General features: G+C 45.8%; 1 protein-coding gene across 2 annotated transcripts; it reads left to right on the top strand.

Moving 5' to 3' along the window:
- The first annotated feature begins 6,398 nt into the window (after positions 1-6,398).
- On the top strand, positions 6,399-16,534 carry Wdr13 (WD repeat domain 13). 2 transcript variants are annotated; one of them, XM_050160919.1, is made up of 9 exons: positions 6,399-7,510; positions 8,129-8,369; positions 9,766-9,875; positions 9,995-10,125; positions 10,647-10,954; positions 11,748-11,928; positions 12,020-12,161; positions 13,702-13,820; positions 14,207-16,534. In XM_050160919.1, the coding sequence occupies exons 1-9, from the start codon at positions 7,470-7,472 to the stop codon at positions 14,389-14,391; spliced, it is 1,458 nt and encodes a 485-aa protein (XP_050016876.1). In that variant the 5' UTR covers positions 6,399-7,469; the 3' UTR covers positions 14,392-16,534. The 2 variants fall into 2 exon arrangements, with proteins under 2 accessions (XP_050016876.1, XP_050016877.1); XM_050160920.1 differs by having other exon boundaries at positions 6,402-7,510; positions 7,907-8,369.
- Positions 16,535-22,618: the final 6,084 nt, after the last annotated feature.

The following is a 22,618-nucleotide window of genomic DNA, read 5'->3' as shown; positions in this document are numbered from 1 at the left end:
TTTTTTTTTTTTTTTTTTTTTTTTTTTGAGACTGTCCTGGAACTCACTCTGTAGACCAGGCTGGTCTCTGCCTCCCAAGTCCTGGGATAAAAGCCTGTGCCACCACTGCCTGTGTAAAACTTTCTAGTACTAACCAACAGGGAGGAGCCTTCTGATCAGTACCAACTAGATTCCTCCCTGTCCTGGTATCTTCAGCAAAAAGGTCTTACCAAGAACAATGGCAAAGACTTGCATTGTTGGCAGGTTCTGTGTACATCCCTGTGAGTTGTGTTTTTTGATTTTTCAATACAGGATTTCTCTGTAGCTTTAGATCCTGTCCTGGAACTTACTCTGTAGACCAGGTCTACTCAAAGGGATCCGCCTGCCTTTGCCTGCCTTTGCTGGGATTAAAGGCATGTGCCACCACTGCCTAGCTCCCCTGTGAGTTCTTTTATGTGGTTCAGATGTATTGATTGTCTTGTGTATGTGTGTCCTGTGACATGTATATGAAGGTTGGAAAACATGGAGTGGGTAGGCCTCAGGAATTGAACCCAGGTCATCAAGCTTGGCAGCAAGTTCTTTTGCCTGCTAGGCCATCTCACTGGTCTGTAACTTGTCTGTATGGGGATGGGACACCCATGCCAACATACACATATGGAGGGCAGAGTAATTTAGTCAGTTTAAGTTGCACTACGTGGCTTCCTAGACTCAAACAGGGAGCTCACAGGCCTTTTAAACCTCAAAACTTTAGAAATTTCCCTTGTAGTTGCTATGGTGGGGTTAGACAAATTTGATGAGAGCACCTGTCTAAAAAAACCTGATCCTAAAGTACAGGAGTTGTGTTGTCAGCCCTAAAATATATGCATATGACTAACATGCACACTTGATTTGGAAAAGGGCGAAAAATAAAATTTAAGGGATGGTGTATGATGAAATTACTAGATTCTTTGCCTCTGTACATAAATGGTTATGAATGTATATGTTCATCTGGTTTCTTTAGGAAAATGACAGAAGTCCTGCCATCCAACCAAGCCTGGCACCCTTCAATCCCAGTAGTCTGTGATGACAGGCTACATAATAAGCCTGAAGTAGGCCAGGGTAATGCCTAAGAGGAGTGTGAAGAAAGCCCTAGGACATTGGTTTCTTAGAAAATCAGAGTACATTCTAAACTACTGAGCAAGCATCTGAGATCAGACGACACAAATGTAAGGGGGCTGGGGATATGCAGAGGGAGAGTACCGCTAGCTGGCTACCAGAGGCCCGTAATTTTGATGGTCCAGAATAAGGAACTGTCTAATTTTTTTTTAAGATCTATTTATTATGTATACAACATTCTTTCCATGTGTGCCTGCAGGCCAGAAGAGGGCACCAGAACTCAGGACCTCTGGAAGAGCAGCCAGTGCTCTTAACCCCTGAGCCATCTCTCCAGCCCTAATTTGGTTAGAGTGCTGATTCATTGATCTGTGGCTGTGAGCAGTGAACCCTTTCAGGCTTCAGTTTTCTCATCTTTAAAATGCAGCACAGCTGAGTGTGATGGTGGATTGTAATATTAGCTGCTAGAGAGGCAACAGTATTCATCGGAGCCATCTTGGATTATGCAGCAAAAGTTTGTGTGAAAGGAGTTAAAGGCATTTGTTGCTCTGGTAGACATACTGAGTTCATTTCCAGATTTTTGTGCCCTCTTCTGAACTTCATAGGCACCACTCATGCATATGGCATACATACAAGCAAAATGCCGTACACAGGTCTATAATAACCTTTTTTGATTTTTGGAGACGGTTTCTCTGTGTAACAGCCCTAGCTGACCTGACACTAGCTCTGTAGACCATCCGGGCCTCGAACTCAAAAGAGCCACCTGCCTCTATCTCACAGGTGTTGGGACTGAAGGCATGCACCACTACCAAATAACTAGATGGAGTTATGTTTCATGCTTGTCTCCTTAAGACTGATAGATACATAAGAAATGTAGTGAGGGCTCAAGCTGGTCAGGTCCTTTAATCTTAGATAGGGACGTGGTATGTGAGTGTGCAGAGTAGATAGAGTTTGAGGCCAGAGAGGGCTACACAGAATGTGTCTACAAAAAAAAAAAAAAAAAAAGGCTTGGACTGATGACAACTGAGTGGTGCCTATCATAAGAAAATGTGCTAACATTTGTAAAGTGTCCCAAACAATCCTGCTGAACTAGTGAGTGAGAATTCTTCTCTAGGTGGGATGTAGTGGCATACACCTTTAATCCCAAGATCTGGGAGGCAAAATCAGATGAATCTGAGTTTAGGGCCAGCCTAGTCTACACAGCAAGTTCTAAATACCCAGGGCTATACAGAAACTCGGTCTGAAAAAAAAATTGAGTATCTCTAATTACACCACAGTTCTATTGCTCTTTCCATTTTGGGGCCATTCCATGGTTCTCAAGCCACCTAGGTAGGCTTGCCTTCAAATGTACCACTCTGTCCCCTAAAGTTAGTAAATTTCAGCCAGTGATTGTCATGAAAACTACGCAGTCACTCCCCTCTTGCTTTCCTTTGCATTCTTAAGCTTTGCAGGCCAAACAGGCAGGAAAGTGATTACTCGGGGCTGGAGAGATGGCTCAGAGGTTAAGAGCACTGACTGCTCTTCCAAACCAAAGGTCCTGAGTTCAATTCCCAGCAACCACATGGTGGCTCACAACCATCTGTAATGAGGTCTGGTGCCCTCTTCTGGCCTGCAGGCATACACTCAGAATATTGTGTACATAATAAGTATTTAAAAAAAGATGTGGTGGCTCACACCTTTAGTACCAAAGCTCAGGAGGCAGAGGCAGGGGATCTCTGACCTCTGAAGGCCAGCCTGGTCCACCCAATGCATTCCAGTATAGCAAGAGCTACATAATAGACCCTGTCTCAAAAAAAAAAAAAAAAAAAAAAGACGGGGTCGGGGGTGTGCCTTTAATCTCGTTACTAGGGATGCAGAGGCAGTTAGGTTTAAAAAGTGACTTCTAGGGTAGCCAAGGCTGCACAGAGAAACTGCCTCGAAAAACAAAAGAATGAATTAATGAAAGAAAGTGTGTGTGAGAGTGCCTGTAGAGACCAGGAGAGGGCATTAGCTTCCCTTGAGCTGGAGTCCAGGGGATTATAGGCTGCCTGACATGAGTTTAATTTGGTAAAGCAGCAAACCCACTCTTAAATGCTCAGCCATCTCTCTGATCCCTAAAAACTGAATATTGCAGAGTAAGTGTAAGAGGTGGTTGTTATTGATATGACCTCTATATCTGAAATACCTTGACACGTGCAGTTAAGTTTCATTAAAAACAACAGAAGCACAGTGGTGGCAAACTCCACCAAACGGGGGGGGGGGGTCAAAGAGCAGGTGGGTCTCTGGGTTTGAGGCCAGCCTGGCCTATAAAGATAGTTCCAGGGTAGCTAGGGCTGTTCACACAGAGAAACCCTGTCTTGAAAAAAAAATGTGAATATAGGTGATCAAACTGAAAGGACCATGGGTGAGGGAGAAGAGTTGTTAAGGAAAAGGGTACTGGGCAAGGAAGGGTACAGGAGGAAGCAGGGGAGAAGCCAAAAGGAAGAGTCAAGAAAATATATTAACTTTATGGGTGTGAATACCACATGTGTGCAGGTTTCCTGAGAGACCAGAAGTGACAATGGCTCCTTTGGAACTGAGCCACATGATTTGGGTGCTGGGATTTGAACTCAGGTACTCTACAAGAGCAACAGTACTCTTGACCACTGAGCCATCTTCCTAGCCCCCAGGGGAAAAATTATATTTGAAAAAGCCGGGCGATGGTGGCGCACGCCTTTAATCCCAGCACTCGGGAGGCAGAGGCAGGCGGATCTCTGAGTTCGAGAACAGCCTGGTCTACAGAGCTAGTGCCAGGACAGGCTCCAAAGCCACAGAGTAACCCTGTCTCGAAAAACAAAAAAAAAATTATATTTAAAAGTGCTGTAATAAAGCTTAGTATATTTTATGCTAATTTTAAGTTTTAAATTAGCCTAACCATGATAAATAGTCAAAAATTAGCATCTATTCCGAATATTAGCCAAAGCTTTACATGTATTGACTCATCTAACCCTCATACCTGTGAGACAGGTTTTCTTCAGATGGAGAGACTTGAGTCACGAACAGGTTGTATGACTTGCCTGAGATGATCAGAAGAGCCTCTCCTAGTGCCCATGCTATACTGTCTTTTGAAAAACTACACTGCTGCTTAAAACAATAGCAAATGTTCACACAAAAGCTAACCTTTTGCATTAATGACCAAGTCACACCTGATCCTATCATTAGATTGTGGTATCTAATCTGGAAAGGCCCTTGTAGTCAAAGCTGAGGACAAGAGCTTCGTCCCCGAAACCCAGAACTGACAACTCTGTCATCCAGACGTCCACACTGTGGTATGGGTATCCCCTCCCAAATAAATAAATGTGAAATTTAAAACACATTGATCATAGATAGCATTCTTTATGATAAAAAAGAACATGAAAATATAGTGTGGATCACAGGTGAGGAGCGGTTAAGCAGAATCACCCACTATTCTCTGATGCTTTATATTTGCTCTATACACTAGGAATGGTAACAATTCGCAGCATTTCTATTCAGGTTTAATTGGCTGGGTGTGGTGATGAATAATGTAATCTTGGATACTTAGGAAGATTGCAAGGTTCAGACCAGCCTGAGAAGACTAAGACTCAAAAAAAAAAAAAAAAAAAAAAGATCTGGGGCACGGTGGTGCAAGTCTTTAATCCCATCAGTAGGGAGGTTAAAAAAAAAAAAAAAAAAACAGGATCGGAAGTTCAAGGACATACTCAGTTGAAGGCCAGCCTGGACTACTTTTTGTTTCTGTGTTTGGTTGGTTATTTTTCTTTTTTAGCAACAGGGTTTTTCTGTGTAGCCCTAACTGTCCTAAAACTTGCTCTGTAAACCAGGCTGGCCCTGAGATTCACCAGCCTCTGCCTCCTGAGTACTGGTATTAAAGGCTTGAGCCAACACCAACCAACCTAAAATAATGCCAATCTTTTGTCTGCTTGTTTGTTTTTTGTTTTTTTGAGACAAGGTTTCCTTGTAGCTTTGGAGTATGTCCTGGAATTCGCTCTGTAGTGTAGACCAGACTGGCCTTGGACTCAGATTGCCAGCCCCCCCCCCGCCCCCCCCAAGTCTCTGCCTCCCGAGTGCTGGGGCTAAAGGCGTGCACTGCCACCACCGCCTAGCTCAGCCTGGGTCCTATCCCCTGAGCTGTAAAAATATTAGATTAATACATGTAAACTACTTAAACATTGTCCAGCACTTTGTTCAAGAAGTATCTCTAGTATTGTTAAAGCTGTATTTTAGTAGTTATATTACAGAGGATATTTTACAACACTGATACAGTGACTAAGGAGATATTGTCAATAGGATTCACCTATTTTTAAATTTTATCTGAGTTATCCATTTTTCCTGGGTTCACCTATTTTTATTCCTCACTCAGGCAACCTTAGATGATGGCTAGTTTTTTGTTTGTTTTATCTTCTTGACACAAGTTAGAGTCATTTGAAAAGAGGGAATCTCAAATGAGAAAATGCTTCCATCAGATTGGCCTGTAGGGCATTTTCTTGATTAGTGATTGATTTGGGCTGTGCTACCTGTGGGCCAGTGGACCTGGGTTGTATAAAGAAGCAGGCTACAACAAGCCTTGGGGAGCAAGCCTTCCTTCATGATCTCTGCTTCAGTTCCTGGCTTGATTTTTCAGCCCTGACTTCCCTTAGTGACCTGGGAATTTTAGAGTGAAATAAACTTTTTCCTATCCCAAGCTGCTTTTGGTCAGTGTTTTAACACAGCAATAGAAAACCAAACTAAGACAGGTGATTGTATTTATTCTGAAAGTCAGTTGTGAAAATTGGGTCAGCTGCTATTAAAGTATAGTAAGAAACTGTATTACACCTAGAGTTTCTTTGCTTGCTTTTAAAAAAAACCTTACGTGGGGGCTGGAGAGATGGCTCAGTGGTTAAGAGCATTGCCTGCTCTTCCAAAGGTCCTGAGTTCAATTCCCGGCAACCACATGGTGGCTCACAACCATCTGTAATGAGGTCTGGTGCCCTCTTCTGGCCTGCAGGCATACATGTAGAAAGAATATTGTATACATAATAAATAAATAAATAAATAATTTGTTTAAAAAAAAAAAACCTTACGTGTATGCCACAGCACACCTGTGGACATCAGAAGACAACTCCAGGGACTGGGTTCTTTCACCTTTACATGGGATCTAGCGAAAGGCCTGTGCAACATCTCCACCCTGCTTGCTTGCTTTTTGATACAGGCTCTCACTACATAACCCAGGGTGGCCTGGAATTGAGTATGTAGGCCAGGCTGGATTCACACTCATGATCCTCCTGCTACACTCCCCGCTCCCCTTACTCTTTATAGGATAACCATTATGCTAGACCCCGAGATGAATATTTGCGGTACAGATTCTAGCTTAAAGTGAATTACAGAGAAGTGGGTAGTTCCCTTGGGTCAAACCCCCCCAAGGCTTGTTTTTCCTGATTGCATCTTGTTACTTAAAACCCTCGTTTCAAAGTTTCGTAGGGGCGACCATTCCAAGTCCAGTTAGTTACTCCCAGTGAACACACACACGCGGATTCTTCTCATCACATCGGTTTCCAGGATTCACCACTGCTCTAAGAACTAGTAAATACTCTAGGAGTCAGTCCTTGCATGTATGGTCAGGTTCTGCATATACTTTATTCAAGTTTTGCCTGGCCAAATTTGTGCTGCTGAGAAGCAGCCGAAACCACTTTCACAAGAAAGTCATTGTTTCTGATTTTTAGCAAGTGTTTGACATACATACTCACCCTGTTCCTCTGACCCCAGTGCTTTACCCCTGTGTATAAAAAAGGTGTCGGGGGAAATGACTAGAACTCAAGGGGTGGAGCCTCTATCCTTTTACAGGAAACTACAATCCTTTAATGCGCCTGCGAGGCTCCCACGCCCTGGGAAAGGTTCCTATCGATTTGCTCTGTGCTCCGCAGCTCTTTCTGGCTGCAGGCAGCCATCTTGCCTGGAGCTTGAGACAGGGAAGAGAGAAGGAACTGGTGACACCGGGCTCAGGGCCGCCCCGGGGGCCTCGGGAGCCAGGGGCAGGCCCGGAGGTGGTCCTGGGTCCTGGGCTATGCTCTAGGGTCACAAAAGGGAGGGCAGAGGACAGAGGGCTTGATGGGTGGAGAATCAAACAAGATTTGCTGGGTGGGGGAGGGGCGTTGCTGAGGCAACTGGAGAGGGCGGGGTCATGTCTGAATTGCTGCTGTGAGTCATCGGAGTGCTGCCCAGGAAAGGCAGGGCTGGGGTGATGACCATGCTAAAGACCCAGTGGGATTTCACGACATCACCTGTGTGGAGGGACTTCGTGTCTATGGCAACTGTCACCTGGTGGAAGGGGCGGAACTAGATTTCCTCTGCCTGCGACGCCGGCATTCCAAGCACTTGTCCTGCAGGCTCCCGCAGGCAGACGCATCGTAGAAGGAAGCCAGGGAATGGCCGCGGTGTGGCAGCAAGTCTTAGCAGTGGACGCGAGGTGAGGCGTGGGGTTGGAGCCCATGGGAGCGGAACCTACTGTGGTGCATGAGCAATGGCGATCAGTGAGGCTGGGCGGAGAACTTGGCTGGTGCGGCTGCGTGAGCATGCGCAGTTAGCTTGGTGTCTGATTCCCGTGGTGAAGTGGCCCGGCCAGAGAAGGTTCTAAAGAGCATGCTGGGAAATGCTGTTAGATACGGGCATGCGCAAAGAGACTTTTCGCGTGGGTAGTGGAAGTCAGACAGGTGACTTCCTATCTAGCTCTTATTGCCTGTCCTCTTCCCCAACTTTTCTTGATACCACTACCCTACTATTATTACCCAATTGCTACCCCATACTACATGACCCTAACCTCCATTGCTGTACATTGCCAATCTGACGTTTGTCATCATGCTAGACTGATAATATAGTTGGCTCCGACTGACCACAGCAGAGCTGCAGATTGACTATATTATCTCCAGATTGACCTTTTCATCATATCCGTTATTAATCAGAATCGCCCCCATCACAGTACGATCACTCTTACCATCCCAATCACTGCCTAACACCTCATTGCCTTGAGCTGATTTATTCCCTCTGTCCTGTGCCTGCTGCCTGCCCTGCCTCCTGGACCCTACAGGTACAACGCCTACCGCACACCAACGTTTCCACAGTTTCGGACCCAGTATATCCGCCGGCGCAGCCAGCTGCTGCGGGAGAATGCCAAGGCTGGGCACCCCCCAGCACTGCGTCGGCAGTACCTGAGGCTACGGGGCCAGCTATTGGGCCAGCGCTACGGGCCACTCTCTGAGCCAGGCAGTGCTCGTGCCTATAGCAACAGCATTATCCGCAGCAGCCGCACTACCCTTGACCGAATGGAGGTGAGCTCCTGGCTGCACCACCTGCCACATATCTCCTCGACATCCATAGTTACCACGGCCTTTTGTCAAACACGGTGATGTACAAAAGTTCCATTGTCCGTAGAGGACTAAAAGATAATATAGGAGCCGGGCGATGGTGGCGCACGCCTTTAATCCCAGCACTCGGGAGGCAGAGGCAGGTGGATCTCTGTGAGTTCGAGACCAGCCTGGTCTACAGAGCTAGTTCCAGGACAGGCTCCAAAGCCACAGAGAAACCCTGTCTCGAAAAACCAAAAAAAAAAAAAAAAAAAAGATAATATAGGAACTAAGTCAATAAGCATAAGGGGGCTGGAGAGATGGCTCAGAGGTTAAGAGCTCTGGCTGCTTGTCCAGAGTTCAATTCCCAGCAACCACTTGGTGGCGCACAGCCATCTATAATGAGATCTGGTGCCCTCTTCTGGCATGCAGGCATACATGGAGGCAGAATGTTGTATGCAAAATAAATAAATAAAACTTAAATAATTTTAAAAAATAAAAAAATGAGCATGATAGACAGGTAGTGAATTAGAAAAACACGAAGCAAGTCAGATTAATGCGTTGATAATTACCATGGTATAGCAGGGAATGCTATGACAATCACATAAAATGGACTTAGGAAAGAGAGTTTGGTGCAGGGATGTAGTTCAGTGATAGAGGGCTTGTCTAGTATGCCTGAGGCTGATGGTTCTATTCCCAACACAGCAAAGAAGAATGTGAAAAGCCACAGGCTGGAGAAATGGCTCAGAGGTTAAGAGCACTGACTTCCAGAGGTCCTGAGTTCAATTCCCAGCAACCACATGGTGGCTCACAACCATCTATAATGAGTTCTGATGCTGCACTTGCAATATGCATCAGTATATATGCAAACAGAACACTGTATATGTAATAAATAGATAAATAAATAAGTCACTACTTTGAGCTAATGGAGGAAGCTATGTTTAATAGGGAAGACTTCTCTGAGGAGGTAACAGTGAAACCTGACTGAAGTGAGAGACTAATTCAAGTGGTTTCCTGGGGAAAAATAGTTATTCTTTGTGCGGAAAACATGTCTGTACTAAGGATGTGTTGAGCAGGGCAAGGACAGAAACAGGTGCTCGTGAAGAAACTTTTGAAGCAAGTGAGCAGTGATAGTGGTGGCAGGTGCCATGTGTGGTGAGAAGGGATCAGGTCTGGTCATATTTTGAAGGCTCCAGACATCGGTGGTTCTCAGAGACTAATTTCTCTTCTTTTTGAGACAGGATCTCACCATGTAGCCCAGGCTGGCCTCAGATTCACCATGTAGCCAAGGCAGGCCTTGAGCTCAGTGATCTTTCTGCCTCAGTTTCCCACGCGCTGAAATTAGAGGTATGCACCATCCCTGACCCTGTCTTGATTGCAGGACTTTGAAGATGACCCTCGAGCCCTGGGGGCCCGAGGACACCGCCGATCTGTCAGCCGAGGCTCCTATCAGCTGCAGGCACAAATGAATCGTGCAGTCTATGAGGACAGGTACATATCAGAGGCAGGCAGAGGGTGGAGGTTCCTGAGGGAGAGAGGGGCCCTGGGATATGGCAGTCTAAACACCCACACCTGCCTCCTATCGCCCCCTACTTCCTGTTGGGGCTCAGGCCTCCCGGCAGTGTGGTACCCACATCGGTGGCAGAGGCAAGCCGGGCCATGGCTGGGGACACATCGTTGAGTGAAAACTATGCCTTTGCAGGCATGTACCATGTTTTTGACCAGCACGTGGATGAGGCAGGTAAGCTAATGGGTGGTGGGACCAAACCAAACATTTGTTCGAACAGCTACTACCCAAGGCACCTGGCACCATACCTCAGAAGGAAAAATTACCTCTCATAAAACCATTAGCAAATGCAAAAGCCCTCTGCAAAGTGCTCTGCAAAGTTGTTATATTAGGTACTGCAAAGAGAGCCACAGAAACTCAAGAGAGCCCTCTTTAACAGACTGCCTGAGCTCTTGAGTCACTTGGAAGAGTTCAGAGCCTTTGCTGATGATAACTTCCTTGCAGAGGGCATAGTGGACTACATTGTAAAGGTTTTCAAACCCATGAGAGCTTGATTATTGTAAAGTACTCAGTAATGCAGTGTGAGCTTTTTTGCATTGTTCAAAGTGCCATTAAGATTTAGAGAGCATGTTGGTAGTAGGTGTTCTAAGGTTTACAACTGCCTTTGACGGCCAAGGAAAGCCTTTTGTGGAGCTACCATTCCTTGTGCTCACTGAGTATGCTGACTCCCTCAAATGGCTCCTTGGCATTTGCAGTCCCAAGGGTGCGCTTCGCCAATGATGACCGACACCGCTTGGCCTGCTGTTCACTGGACGGCAGCATCTCACTGTGCCAGCTGGTGCCTGCCCCACCCACTGTGCTCCATGTACTACGGGGCCACACGCGTGGTGTCTCTGACTTCGCCTGGTCCCTCTCCAATGACATCCTCGTGTCCACCTCCCTCGATGCCACCATGCGCATCTGGGCCTCCGAGGACGGCCGCTGCATCCGTGAGATCCCTGACCCTGATGGCGCTGAACTGCTGTGCTGCACCTTCCAGCCCGTCAACAACAACCTCACTGTGGTCAGGCTCCAGGACACTTGCGGGCATGCTGGGTCTGGAGAACTGTTTGGGGGCACCAGAGTATAAAGTTTAATACCCCCAAGTCCTATCACAGCAGTCCTGTGGTCAGACTCAAAGGGAAACAGACCAACAAAAGCATAGTTCATGGTCAGGGAAGGCCTTGCTGTAGTAGATAGACTTCTGGGCTAGGCGGGGGGGGGGGGGGGGGGGGGGGGGGGGGGGGGGGGGGGGGGGGGGGGTCATGGCCCTGGGATTCCTAGGGTCTTGTCACCACAGTCTTACAGTTTTCTGTCTACAGAAGCTGCTGCTAGGGAGCAGGATGATGGGGCTGAACACTCATCTAATCTATCAGGAGCAGCCCTACTGTGGTCAGACTCCAGGACAGACTGGGCAGAGGGCAGAGGAAGGACATGGAAAGTCTGGCATGGCCTGGGGGTAGGGAGTTGCGATATAGGGTAACAGCAGGCTATGAGTGAGCTAGTGCTTGGGGTTCTCTGGCTCATTTCAATGGTAGCAGCTTATGGGCTCCAAGAGGAAGCAGGACAGGGTGCAAGGAAAAGATGGAAGGGTATTATAAGCCCAAATTTTCAGACTGGCCAAAGGGCAGCATTTTGGCTCTGAGACTACCTTCGTCTCATGAGCAACTGGCCTATTGTGGACATATTGAGGGGTTAGCTAGGAAGTAGGAGTTAGGCCTGGGTCACCTTCCAGTGTGCCTGCCACAGTCCCACTGTCTTAAACTCACGGAAGGACTAGATGGGTCAGAATGATGGTGTATATATTCCACTCACAGGTGGGGAATGCCAAGCACAATGTGCATGTCATGAACATCTCCACAGGCAAGAAAGTGAAGGGTGGCTCCAGCAAACTGACAGGCCGTGTCCTTGCCCTGTCCTTTGATGCCCCTGGCCGGCTTCTCTGGGCAGGTGATGACCGCGGTAGTGTCTTCTCCTTTCTCTTTGACATGGCCACAGGTAGGCAGGCCACAGACCTATGTTTTGGTGCCCTTTTTTGTATTCTCCATGGACTTGGTCCTTGTCCTCACCTTTGCCTCCACTGATTCAGGGAAGCTGACCAAAGCCAAGCGACTAGTGGTGCACGAGGGCAGCCCTGTCACCAGCATCTCTGCCCGATCCTGGGTCAGCCGGGAAGCACGGGACCCCTCACTGCTCATCAATGCCTGCCTCAACAAACTGCTGCTCTACAGGTGGGTTCCTCCCCAACTGGGGCCATCTGGGCCTGCAGGGCCCATCCTTCCATCGGAGTGGAGGAGCAAGGCAGCACATTCATTTCACCAAGGCTGGGGCTCTGACCTCATAATATGATGAGAGTAGAGGTGGGGACGTAGCTTAGTGGCAGAGTGCTTGTCTATCCCCAGAAACAGACACACACACATAATACATAGTATGGTGATACATGGCCATAGTGTACATACATGTACATAGTGTACAACATAATCATATCAATAGCAACATAAATAGGAATAACAGTAACAAGCCCCTACATGAACATTGCTATGGCCAGACCCTGTTCAAGGCACTCCATACATATCACCGTATTTAATCCTCACAACAGTCTGAGAAGTAGTTACTGTTATTGTCTCCATTGTATAGTTAAGCAAACTAAGACAAAATACATAAAGGACTGCGAAAGTGGCTCAGTGGTAGAGCACTTGCCTAGCCTAGCATGTATGAGACTATGGATTCCACTCCCAATACTATAATTAAAGAAAAAATACTAGCTCTTTGTTTTGAATTTTTTCACATTTATTTATTTGTCTGTGTATGTGAGTGCTCACATATTATGGAGCATATATGGAGGTCAGAGGACAGCATGTGAAAGCCTGTTCTGTCCTTCCATGCAGGTTCCAGGAATCAAACTCAAGTTGTCAGACCTGGCAGCAAATGTCTTTTCCCACTTGAGTCCTCTCTCCAGTTCCCTTTCTTTTTCTTCATTTGGTGCTGGGAATTGAATCCAGAACTTTGTACATGCTAATAAAACTCTACCACTGAGATTCACCCACAACCTATATTATGTTGTTATTTTGATTTGGGAACAGAATTCATTCTTCCCACCCATCTTTCAAAAATGACGCTTTTTTAAAGTTGGACATAAACTCATGCCCTACTAGGCATGGTGGTGCACGCCTTTAATCCCAGCACTCGGGAGGCAGAGGCAGTCGGACCTCTGTGAGTTCGAGGCCAGCCTGGTCTACAGAGCTAGTTCCAGGACAGGAACCAAAGCTACAGAGAAAGCCTGTCTCAAAAAAAAAAAAAAAAAAAACAAAGAAAAAAAAACTCCAAGGGGCTGGGAGATGGCTCAGCAGCATTATCAGATGTTGATCTTATAGATGACTGAGGTTCAGTTCTCAGCATTCACAACTGTCTGTAATTCCAGTTCCAGGGGATCCAGCACCTTCTTCCGGTCTGCTCCAGTACTATACATTCACAGTGCACACACATACATGCAGGCAGAATACCCATATACATAAAATGAAAAAAATGCTAGGGGTGATGATAGACACCTATGGTGCCAGCAACTCTAAGGGCTGAAGCAGGGGGATCACTTGAATGCTTGAGTTTAGAGATGGCTTGTCCAACATAGTAAGACTCTGTCTCCAAATGCAAAAATAATTCATGAACATTGTAAATATCTCAAATACAGGATTCAGAACATAAACTGCCCACCAGTAGTCATCTCCTGGAGCTTAGGCTGTGCCCTGACTCTTTCTTTTGCCTTCTCTTCAGAGTGGTGGACAATGAAGGTACCCTGCAATTGAAGAGAAGCTTCCCCATTGAGCAGAGCTCACATCCTGTGCGCAGTATCTTCTGCCCCCTCATGTCCTTCCGCCAGGGGGCCTGTGTGGGTGAGTGCTCAGGAGCAGGGGACCTGGGTAACTGGGAAGAATCAGAGACCAGTGTCGCTGCCAGCCTGGCTCCATCATCATGACATCCTGATGCCATGACTTCCTGGGTCTTGTGCCCTAATGGCCTCATACCTAAACACTTTAGACGTGGAGCCACAGACAGCTTGGGATCTTCATAGCTGAGACACAGACCCCACACTTCCTAAAACCTCACATACTACCCACAGAAGCAAAGGAGGCAGATGAACTCCCATTTAGACTAATAGGTAGTTCCTTTTAGACTACCCAAAACTACATGAGGCCCTCACACCTCATAGAACCTCAAGGCCCTCCTACTGGGGACACCACAGTAGCCTTCTGATGCTCTCTCCCTCTCATCTGGACAGTGACAGGCAGTGAGGATATGTGCGTTCACTTCTTTGATGTGGAGCGGGCGGCCAAAGCTGCTGTCAACAAGCTGCAGGGCCACAGTGCACCCGTGCTTGACGTCAGCTTCAACTGCGACGAGAGTCTGCTGGCTTCCAGTGACGCCAGTGGCATGGTCATTGTCTGGAGACGAGAGCAAAAGTAGGGTTCTGCCAGCCCTGCACAGCTCACTGTTCCCTCCTCTCTAGTCTTGTGCTGTAAATAAAATTTCTGTGGTTGTGTTGAGGGGCAACTCCCAGGTCTCCCACAAGGAGGCACTAGGGAGTACTGAGCCCTCCGGTGGATTGGGAACGGCTTCCTCAGTTGTGCAGTAATGTGTTCATCCATTCAACAAGCCCTGAGTATCTGCTGTGATGTGTCATGTAGTTGTGCAGTCAGTAGACAGGAATGAGAGTACCAACTGTGATGTCAGGAACTGTTCTGAAAGGGAAGGATACTGCTGTGGCCTCAACCAACAGAAATCCTGCCCTTGTGGGCTTGCATCCTAGGAGAGGCAAGCATTTGGTAGATGAAGTACAGCCATTCCTCAGAGTATAATTTGCTTTATAATTTTTCAACTTTTTGATCTTACAGTGCTACAGAATCACACACATACACCCAGTCTTGTTTTCTACTTTCAGTGTGGTGTTCAGTAAATTACATGAGCTAGTCAATATTTTGTTATAAATTAGACTTTACATTAGGTAAGTTTGCCTACTTGTAGAATAATGTCAGTGTTCTGAGCGCATTGAAGGTAGGTGGGCTAAGCTAGGGTGTTTGGTAGGTTAGGCATGGTAATGCATTTTCAATTAAGACAGATTCATCAAGAAGCATCTGTATAAAAGAGGATAGTTAAAGATGAGTGGCGTGAAGAAAAACAAAGGGAGGGAAGGAGATGAGGTTGCAGGAACGGGAGGAGTGGGAGCTTCTTTCAGCAATGCCATCAGGAAAAATGTTCCTGACAGGATGGTGTTTTAAAGATCTGAATGAAATGAGGGAGGTAACAGAATATCCTCATCAGAAAGAGGCACCGAGACTGGAGTTGTCAGAGGATGACCAAGCCGAGTGTGATAGGTGACGTTAGACAGGGCTTTAGGGCTTCTTGGACCGTGGTGAGGAGCTTGACTTTTCCTGATCCTGAGTGAGGCAGGTTGGAGTGAGGAATCAGATGGCCATAGAGAAATTAGGAGAGGGATGTTGAATTCAACCCCAGCGGCTTCATCAGATTAGGTTGTAAAACTTCCCAAGATGACAGCTTCTGTGTGGGTGGACCTCACACTTATATGTGGCCCACAAACAGGGAGTAGAAGTGTTGAGTTCTTTGAGTTCTAGGTTGGCACGCAGGCAGCCATGGACTCGGGCTGAGCTACAGCCCCTGCTGTGGTGAGGAAGAAATAGAAAATCTGTAAGTTCACCCCTATCTCTTCCCATGTCCCTCCAGGGCCCCAATTTAAGCCCTGGACCAGGTCAGAGACCAAATGCTAATCTCCAATATTGGGTATTAGCAAGGAAATAAGTTCCAGACTTATTGTCCATGATTAGAATCATGAAGAACTTTCAGTTTGAAGAATCACTAGGGGCTCTTAGAGCTAGCTCATCCTCCCAGATTCATATGCTGCTACTTTTGCATCAGGAGGAACTGCGGCTAACATCTTGGGACCTCAGTCACCAACCTAGTAGCACAGTGTTGCTGAGCTGTGGAACTAGCAGCAGATCTTTGATTTTGATGGAAGGAGATAATGCCTTGTTTGTTTAATCTGTTTATTAGTGTGATCACTTGTAGCCAAAAGCACGTCTGGCTCCATCAGACAGATCTTAGGTAAATGGTTATGAGATAAGGATATCTAAGTGAGCTGGACTGGCCATGTTGTGTCAAAGTCGTGTAAGTGTGCCAACATTCCTAATCCAGCTTCAGGGTTAGTGATTTCCTATGAGGACTGTACAGTACAGTTGAAAGATACAGGGAAGTGTAGCAGACACCAATTAGATGCTGATCTTTAAAGGGACCCTCCCAAGACTAGCAGTTCAGAACTGTGCTAACTCTTTCCTGTACCAGACAGATTCACGGCTTCAACCAAGCTCTATAGGTAGCAAGATAATTGGGGGAAATACCAGTTTTCTCCACTTCTGTTTCTTCATGTTCTTCATTCCCTTTAATGAGTCTGGTTTCCGGGTGATTAATGATGAATTTTGTTTGCATGATTTTGGGGGTTTCCTCCTTGTAAAATTTTTGAGGTGGCAGAGTTGACATTCCACTTGGAAACTAAGCACTGTAAACAAGGAAGAATAAAATAATGTTATTGCTCAAACTTGGGCCTCTCTTCATTTGTCTCTGTGCCTCGGGCTTGACATCAGAATTCTGTTCATCATCCCATCATCAATGCTGCTTTACTTTCTTTTCAGATCTAGTCCTGGTCTACACCCTTTGTCTGATTTTGACCCTGGGTGTTTGTCAACTGCTACATTAGCAAGAGCAACTCGGGGCTAAGCCTGGAGCCGAGCATTTCTTTAATTATCAAATCTGAAACCTGAGCTACCACTAATTGTCTACTGGTCTGACTCTGAACTTGAATATGGACCCCTGTTAATTTTGTGCTCTGATTATTATCAATATTAACCATATATCCGGAACTCTATTATTGTACCATCAGTTCCCTTAATGTTATTCATTTCAACCTCTATACTGACAGTAAATGATCATGTGATCCAATCTTAAGCCCAGGCCTCTGTCAACTGTTCCACCATTACTATGTCTTTGGTCTGGCCTCAGATCTGGGCATTTGTTTAGTTTTGTTTCTAGGGAAGGATCCCAGACCTGCATGCTTAGCAAAAGTTATACCCCTGAAGCATACACCTGTTCCTGGGCATTTCTTACTGTTTCCTTCACCGATTCCTTTCTCCTATGGCCTCAAACTCAAACACTGTTTTGAGATAGTCTCTGTGTAGCCCAGACTAACCTCTAACTAATGACTGTCTTTGTGCTTCAGCCTCCCAAGTGCTGGATTACAGGCATGCACCACCAGGCCTAGTCAGATAGTTTAGATTATTTTTTGTTTCAATTTAAAATAGTTTTTACTTTATGTGTATGGTTGCTTTGCCTGTATGTATGTATGTGTGCCATTAATATCTGGTATCCACAGAGGCCAGAAGACGTCGTCAGATCTCCTGGAACTGGAATCACAGACACATTTCTAGGCCACTGTGTTGGTACTGGGAACCAAACCTGGGTCCTCTGAAAGAACAGCTAGTGTTCATAGCCAGTGAGCCATCTCTCCAGTCATCAGATACTTTTACATTCTACTACTGTTGATGTCCGTATGGCCTGCTCTGAGACCTGGACCTCTGTTAATGCCTCCACCATCAGGACCTCTACCTTTAGCTTCAGTTCCCGTCAGTGTCATGGTATTCTAGACTCCAACTTGGGACACTGTGGGTCCACTCTCAATACATCTTTCCAAGACCACTGAATCCAGAGCTGGGTTAACTCATGAGCAGTGGTCTTCAGGTCTAAAACCTGAAAACTCGAGCCTCTTAGTTTTTCCATACTCAGTGCTTCTGGAAGCTTGGGAAAGTAGTCCCCTGTTGATTCTTTTCAGATCTTCCCTCCAACTCTGGCCTCTATTTTCTCTGTTTTTCTCCCCACTGCTCCATGGCCTTTCTTTTTTTAAATTGTTTTTATTGCGCCACTGGCATTTATTTTCTATTCCTCTATAACTACTCTGATCTTGAACCTTAGGCAAAATCAGTTCCTCTTGGCGTGCCTCACACTTTGTGTCTGTTATCTATTCCGTGACCTTGGTTCTAATCCTGAACTCCTCCAAACTGTTTCACCATTAATGCCCTTTTAGTATTAAGTATTGAAATTCTGGATGAATATTCTTTGGCTCAATCTTGAATCTAGGTCTCTGGTTAATACCTCACCACCCCTGACCCTCTGCTCCAGCTGGGCCTTTGTGAATTCTAGCACTATGAAGATATCTCTGGTCTGACCTTGAATCAGACTCTACACAAAGCTCCTTTGGAGGCTGGAAAGACTGCTCAGAGGTTAAAAGCCCTTGCTGCACTTCCGGAGGACCCAAGTTTGGTTCCCAGCACCCACATCAGTTGGCTCATAACCACCTGTAACCTCTCTCTCCAGTGGACAGTCAGAAGTCAGTCCTTCTGACTTCTGCAGACACTCACACATGGCATAGACATATATAGACATACACACATTTACAAAAGTAAAATATTTTTCTTTTATTTTGGTTTGGTTTTGGCTTTCTGAGACATGGTTTCTCTATGTAGCCCTGGTTGTCCTGGAACTTACTTTGTAGACCAGGCTGGCCTCAAACTCAGAGATCTGCCTGCCTCGGCCTCCCAAGTGCTGGGTCTAAAGGCATGCACGATCACTGCCCACCTCATAAAATCTCTTTAAAGAAGTATTTAAAAATTTTTGTTTATGTTTTTCATTTGTAATTTTATGTATATGAATGTTTTGTCTGCACATGGGTGACCGGTGCCAATGGAGGTCACAAGAGAGCATCAAAGTCGCTGGAACAACAGTTACAGATGATTGTGAACCACCATGTGGGTTCTGGGACTCAAACCTGGGTTTGTTGCAAGAGCAAAGGTCTTGCTAACTAACTATACAGCTACTGCTACTCTGACATAGCCTTGAACTCAGGCTTTCATTAAATAATCTAGTTTAATTAGACACTGGGGTTGACAGAGCTTGTGAGGCAAGAAGGAAATCCGGGGTCGGAGAGATGGCTCAGTGGTTAAGAGCACTGGTTGCTCTTCCAGAGGGCCTAGGTTCAAGTCTCAGAACCTACATGCCTGTAACTCCAGTTCCAAGTTATCTGACCCCCTCCTCTGACCCACATGGGCACTGCGCATGCACATGGTGCACAGACCCATGCAGACAAAACACCCATACAGATAAATAAAATCAAAAAATTAAAAACAAATAAAAACTCACACTTGACCTTGAAATCTAGACCATTAAAGCATCAACATTCCCAGTCTGTTCTCAAACACAGGCTCTCTCTCTCTCTCTCCTTTCTCTCCCCCCCCCCTTTGGTTTTTTTTTCTTTTTTTTTTTTTTTTCAAGACAGGGTTTCTCTGTAGTTTTGGAGCCTGTCCTGGAACTAGCTCTGTAGAGTAGGCTGGTCTCGAACTCACAGAGATCCGCCTGCCCCTGCCTCCCGAGCGCTGGGATTAAAGGCGTGTGCTGCCAGCCTGGCGAGGGCTCTCTTTTAAAGTCATTTCACCATCGGTGTCATTTTGGTTCCTATTCAGAGTCTTTCTTGCTCTTCCTTCTGAATCTTAGCCAAGATTTGTTTACGCAAAGAGCTGGTCTAGTAAACTAACACAGCCATTTAACTATTCTAAAATCCTTCCACTGCAGGCTTGTACTTAAACCAGCTCTGGTTTGGACTTCTTGTTAAACTTATGCAGTTATTTTTTTCTTTTTTCAGACTGGCCTTGAGTTTTCCCTTTTTTAAAAAACTTATTTATTATGTATATAGTGTTCTGCCTGTATGTCTGCAGGCCAGAAGAGGGCACCAGATCTCATAACAGGTGGCTGTGAGCATGAGGTTGCTGGGAATTGAACTTGGGACCTCTGGAAGATCAGCTAGTGCTCTTAACTGCTGAGCTATCTCTCCAGACCCTATGGTGGCTCTTCTGCCTTCACATTTTGACTGCTGGGATTGCAAGTGTGAACCATCATGCCTGGTATATTGTTCTTAATTCTCACACCAATGCCCTTACATAGTCTGAATTCAAAGTCCAGGCTGTTTTCCTACTCTGGAATCTACTGCCTTCTTGATTAACCTTACTTACACTCAAATGTTTATTGAGTTATTTCCACCCCTTCTTCTGTGGTCTGGTCCCAAGCCATGGTCCCTGCTAACTACTGTTCCATGATTAGCTCTTTAGTTTCAACGTAAAGATGTACCAACTAGTCCAGTATCCGCACCTGCATCCCATCTAGCTATTCAAACAGAACAGTTGTTAACTAATTAAAAATCCTGCCTCTTCTGGGAATGGTGCTACATGTATTCAATCCTAGCACTTAGGAAGTAGAGGCAAGCAGATCTCTATGAGTTCAAGGCCAGTCTGGTCATCCAACCTCAAATTGGAGCATTTTATTCCATTTGTTTGTCTCTCCTGCCCCATAAGTTTTTCCTTCTATTTATTCTTCCTGCCCAACAGCCTTTCCTATCCTTTTTCCTGCCTAGCTATTGGCCATTCAGTTCTTATTAAACCATCAGGTGTTTTAGGCAGGCAAAGTATCACAGCTTCACAGAATTATACAAATCAATACAAAAGAATGCACTATATCCCTGCATCATTAAACAAATGTTCCACAGCATAAACAAATGTAACACTTCTTAAAACTATATTCTATAACAGGGGTAAATATTTTTTTCTTTTGGGTTTTCGAGACAAGATTTCTCTGTGGTTTTGGAACCTGTCCTGGAACTAGCTCTTGTAGACCAGGCTGGCCTTGAACTCACAGAGATCCGCCTGCCTTTGCCTCTCAAATGCTTGGGATTAAAGGTTATGACACCATCACTCCACCAATTGTTTTTTTATTTTTGAAACAGGATCTCTCATATACTACAGGCTGGGCTGGTGTAGCCAAGCATGACCTTGAACTTCTGATTCTCCTTCCACTACCTCCCAAGTACTGGGATTGCTAGCGTGTGCCCCACATTCATCTTTATGCAGTGCTAGGAATGGAACCCAGGGCTTTTATGTGTGCCAGGCAACCACTCTACTAAGCCATATCCCCAACTGGCTCTCACTATGCATAGCCCAGGTTGGCCTCCTTTTTATTGTAGAGCACAAATCCTGGCATAAGTTAACTAATCCTACTTTCTGAGTTTTATTATGTGGTGATTCAAACCTGAGCTTATGGCAAATATCCTAAATGTTAGTAACTTTCTGATATGAATTCAAATGTAGAGATGAAACTACAGAAGGTGGCAAATTAAAAGTTACCTTTTGGTCAAGCACATGCCTTTAATTCCAGCACTTGAGAGGCAAAGGCAGGCGGATCTCTGAGTTTGAAGCCAGCCTGGTCTACATAGTGAGTTCCAGGCCACCCAAGACTACATAGGGAGTCCTTGTCTCAAGAAAAAAAAATCTTAAAAAACAAATATTGTGGGCTGGAGAGATGACTTAGCAGTTAAGAGCACTGGCTGCTCTTCTGGAGGACCTGGGTTTAATTTCAGCACATGACAGCTCACAACAGTTTGTCTCCAGTTCCAGGAATCTGGCACCCACCCATACACATAAATACAGGCAAAGGGCTGGAGAGATGGCTCAGCGGTTAAGAGCATTGCCTGCTCTTCCAAAGGTCCTGAGTTCAATTCCCAGCAACCACATGGTGGCTCACAACCATCTGTAATGAGGTCTGGTGCCCTCTCCTGGCCTGCAGGGATACACACAGAACATTGTATACATAAAAAAAATAAATATTTAAAAATGCAGGCAAAACACCAATGCACATAAAAACAAATAATGTTTAAAAATCGTTTAAGTTGCTTCCCTGTGATGCCATGGATGTATGGAATCAGAATGGTGAAGAGCAGACTATCCCAGCCTATACATGCCGTGGCAGTCATAAAGCAAGACTGTGGAAAGGGCTGGGCAGCACACAACCCCAGCTGTAGCTCCTGCTACTGGAAGGGGAAACAAGCCTAAGGCAAGAGATAAGCTAGGTGGGTTCCCGTGAAAAGAAGCCTGGTAATCCTACCCATGAGCCCACACCCTTCAAAGCCTCCAGTTGGAGGATTTGGTGATGTAGTGGTTCCTTCTGCATGGTCAGCATTTGAGAAGATGTCCATTCTATCTTGATCATTAACCAAAGGGCCATGGCCAGGTGCCTTCTCCAGAGGGAGCATGTTGATTAAGACGGAGCTACTCTGAGGTCGAGAAAACAAGACAGGAAACCCTGGGGGACAACCTGCCACAGCCTGTGGATGGGGACAGCTGTGAAGGTCAACCATAGAAGGAGGGAGTCCTGACTCATGCTTACCCAAAAGTTCAGATGGCAAGGCTGGAGATGGCTCAATAATTGAGAGTGCAGGGCTGGAGAGATGGCTCAGCCGTTAAGAGCACTGGCTGCTCTTCCAGAGGACCTGAGTTCAATTCCCAGCAACCACATGGTGGCTCACAACCATCTGTAATGAGATCTGATGCCCTTTTCTGTCAGGAAAAAAGTGCACACTGCTCTTGTAGAGGATCTAAATTTGGTTCCCAGCACCTCCATCAGACAGCTCACTGTCTATAACTCCTGTTCCCACAGGAAACTCACACCTGTGACTTCCAAGGCCACCAGTACTCACGAGTGCACAGTGTGCCCACACACATACACACACCTTTAAATAATAAAAAATCTT

Source organism: Alexandromys fortis, unplaced genomic scaffold (assembly GCF_014885135.2).
Source record: "Alexandromys fortis isolate MF-2015 unplaced genomic scaffold, M_Fortis_MF-2015_v1.1 scaffold_83, whole genome shotgun sequence".
NCBI lineage: Eukaryota > Metazoa > Chordata > Mammalia > Rodentia > Cricetidae > Alexandromys > Alexandromys fortis.
This window is presented reverse-complemented; position numbering and strand designations above follow the sequence as displayed.

Coding starts and splice junctions, on each gene's coding strand:
- Wdr13 (XM_050160919.1), top strand. CDS start 7,470: ATGGCCGCGGTGTGGCAGCAAGTCTTAGCAGTGGACGCGAG. Junction 7,511..8,128: donor GTCTTAGCAGTGGACGCGAG/GTGAGGCGTGGG, acceptor TGGACCCTACAG/GTACAACGCCTACCGCACAC. Junction 12,162..13,701: donor AACAAACTGCTGCTCTACAG/GTGGGTTCCTCC, acceptor CCTTCTCTTCAG/AGTGGTGGACAATGAAGGTA.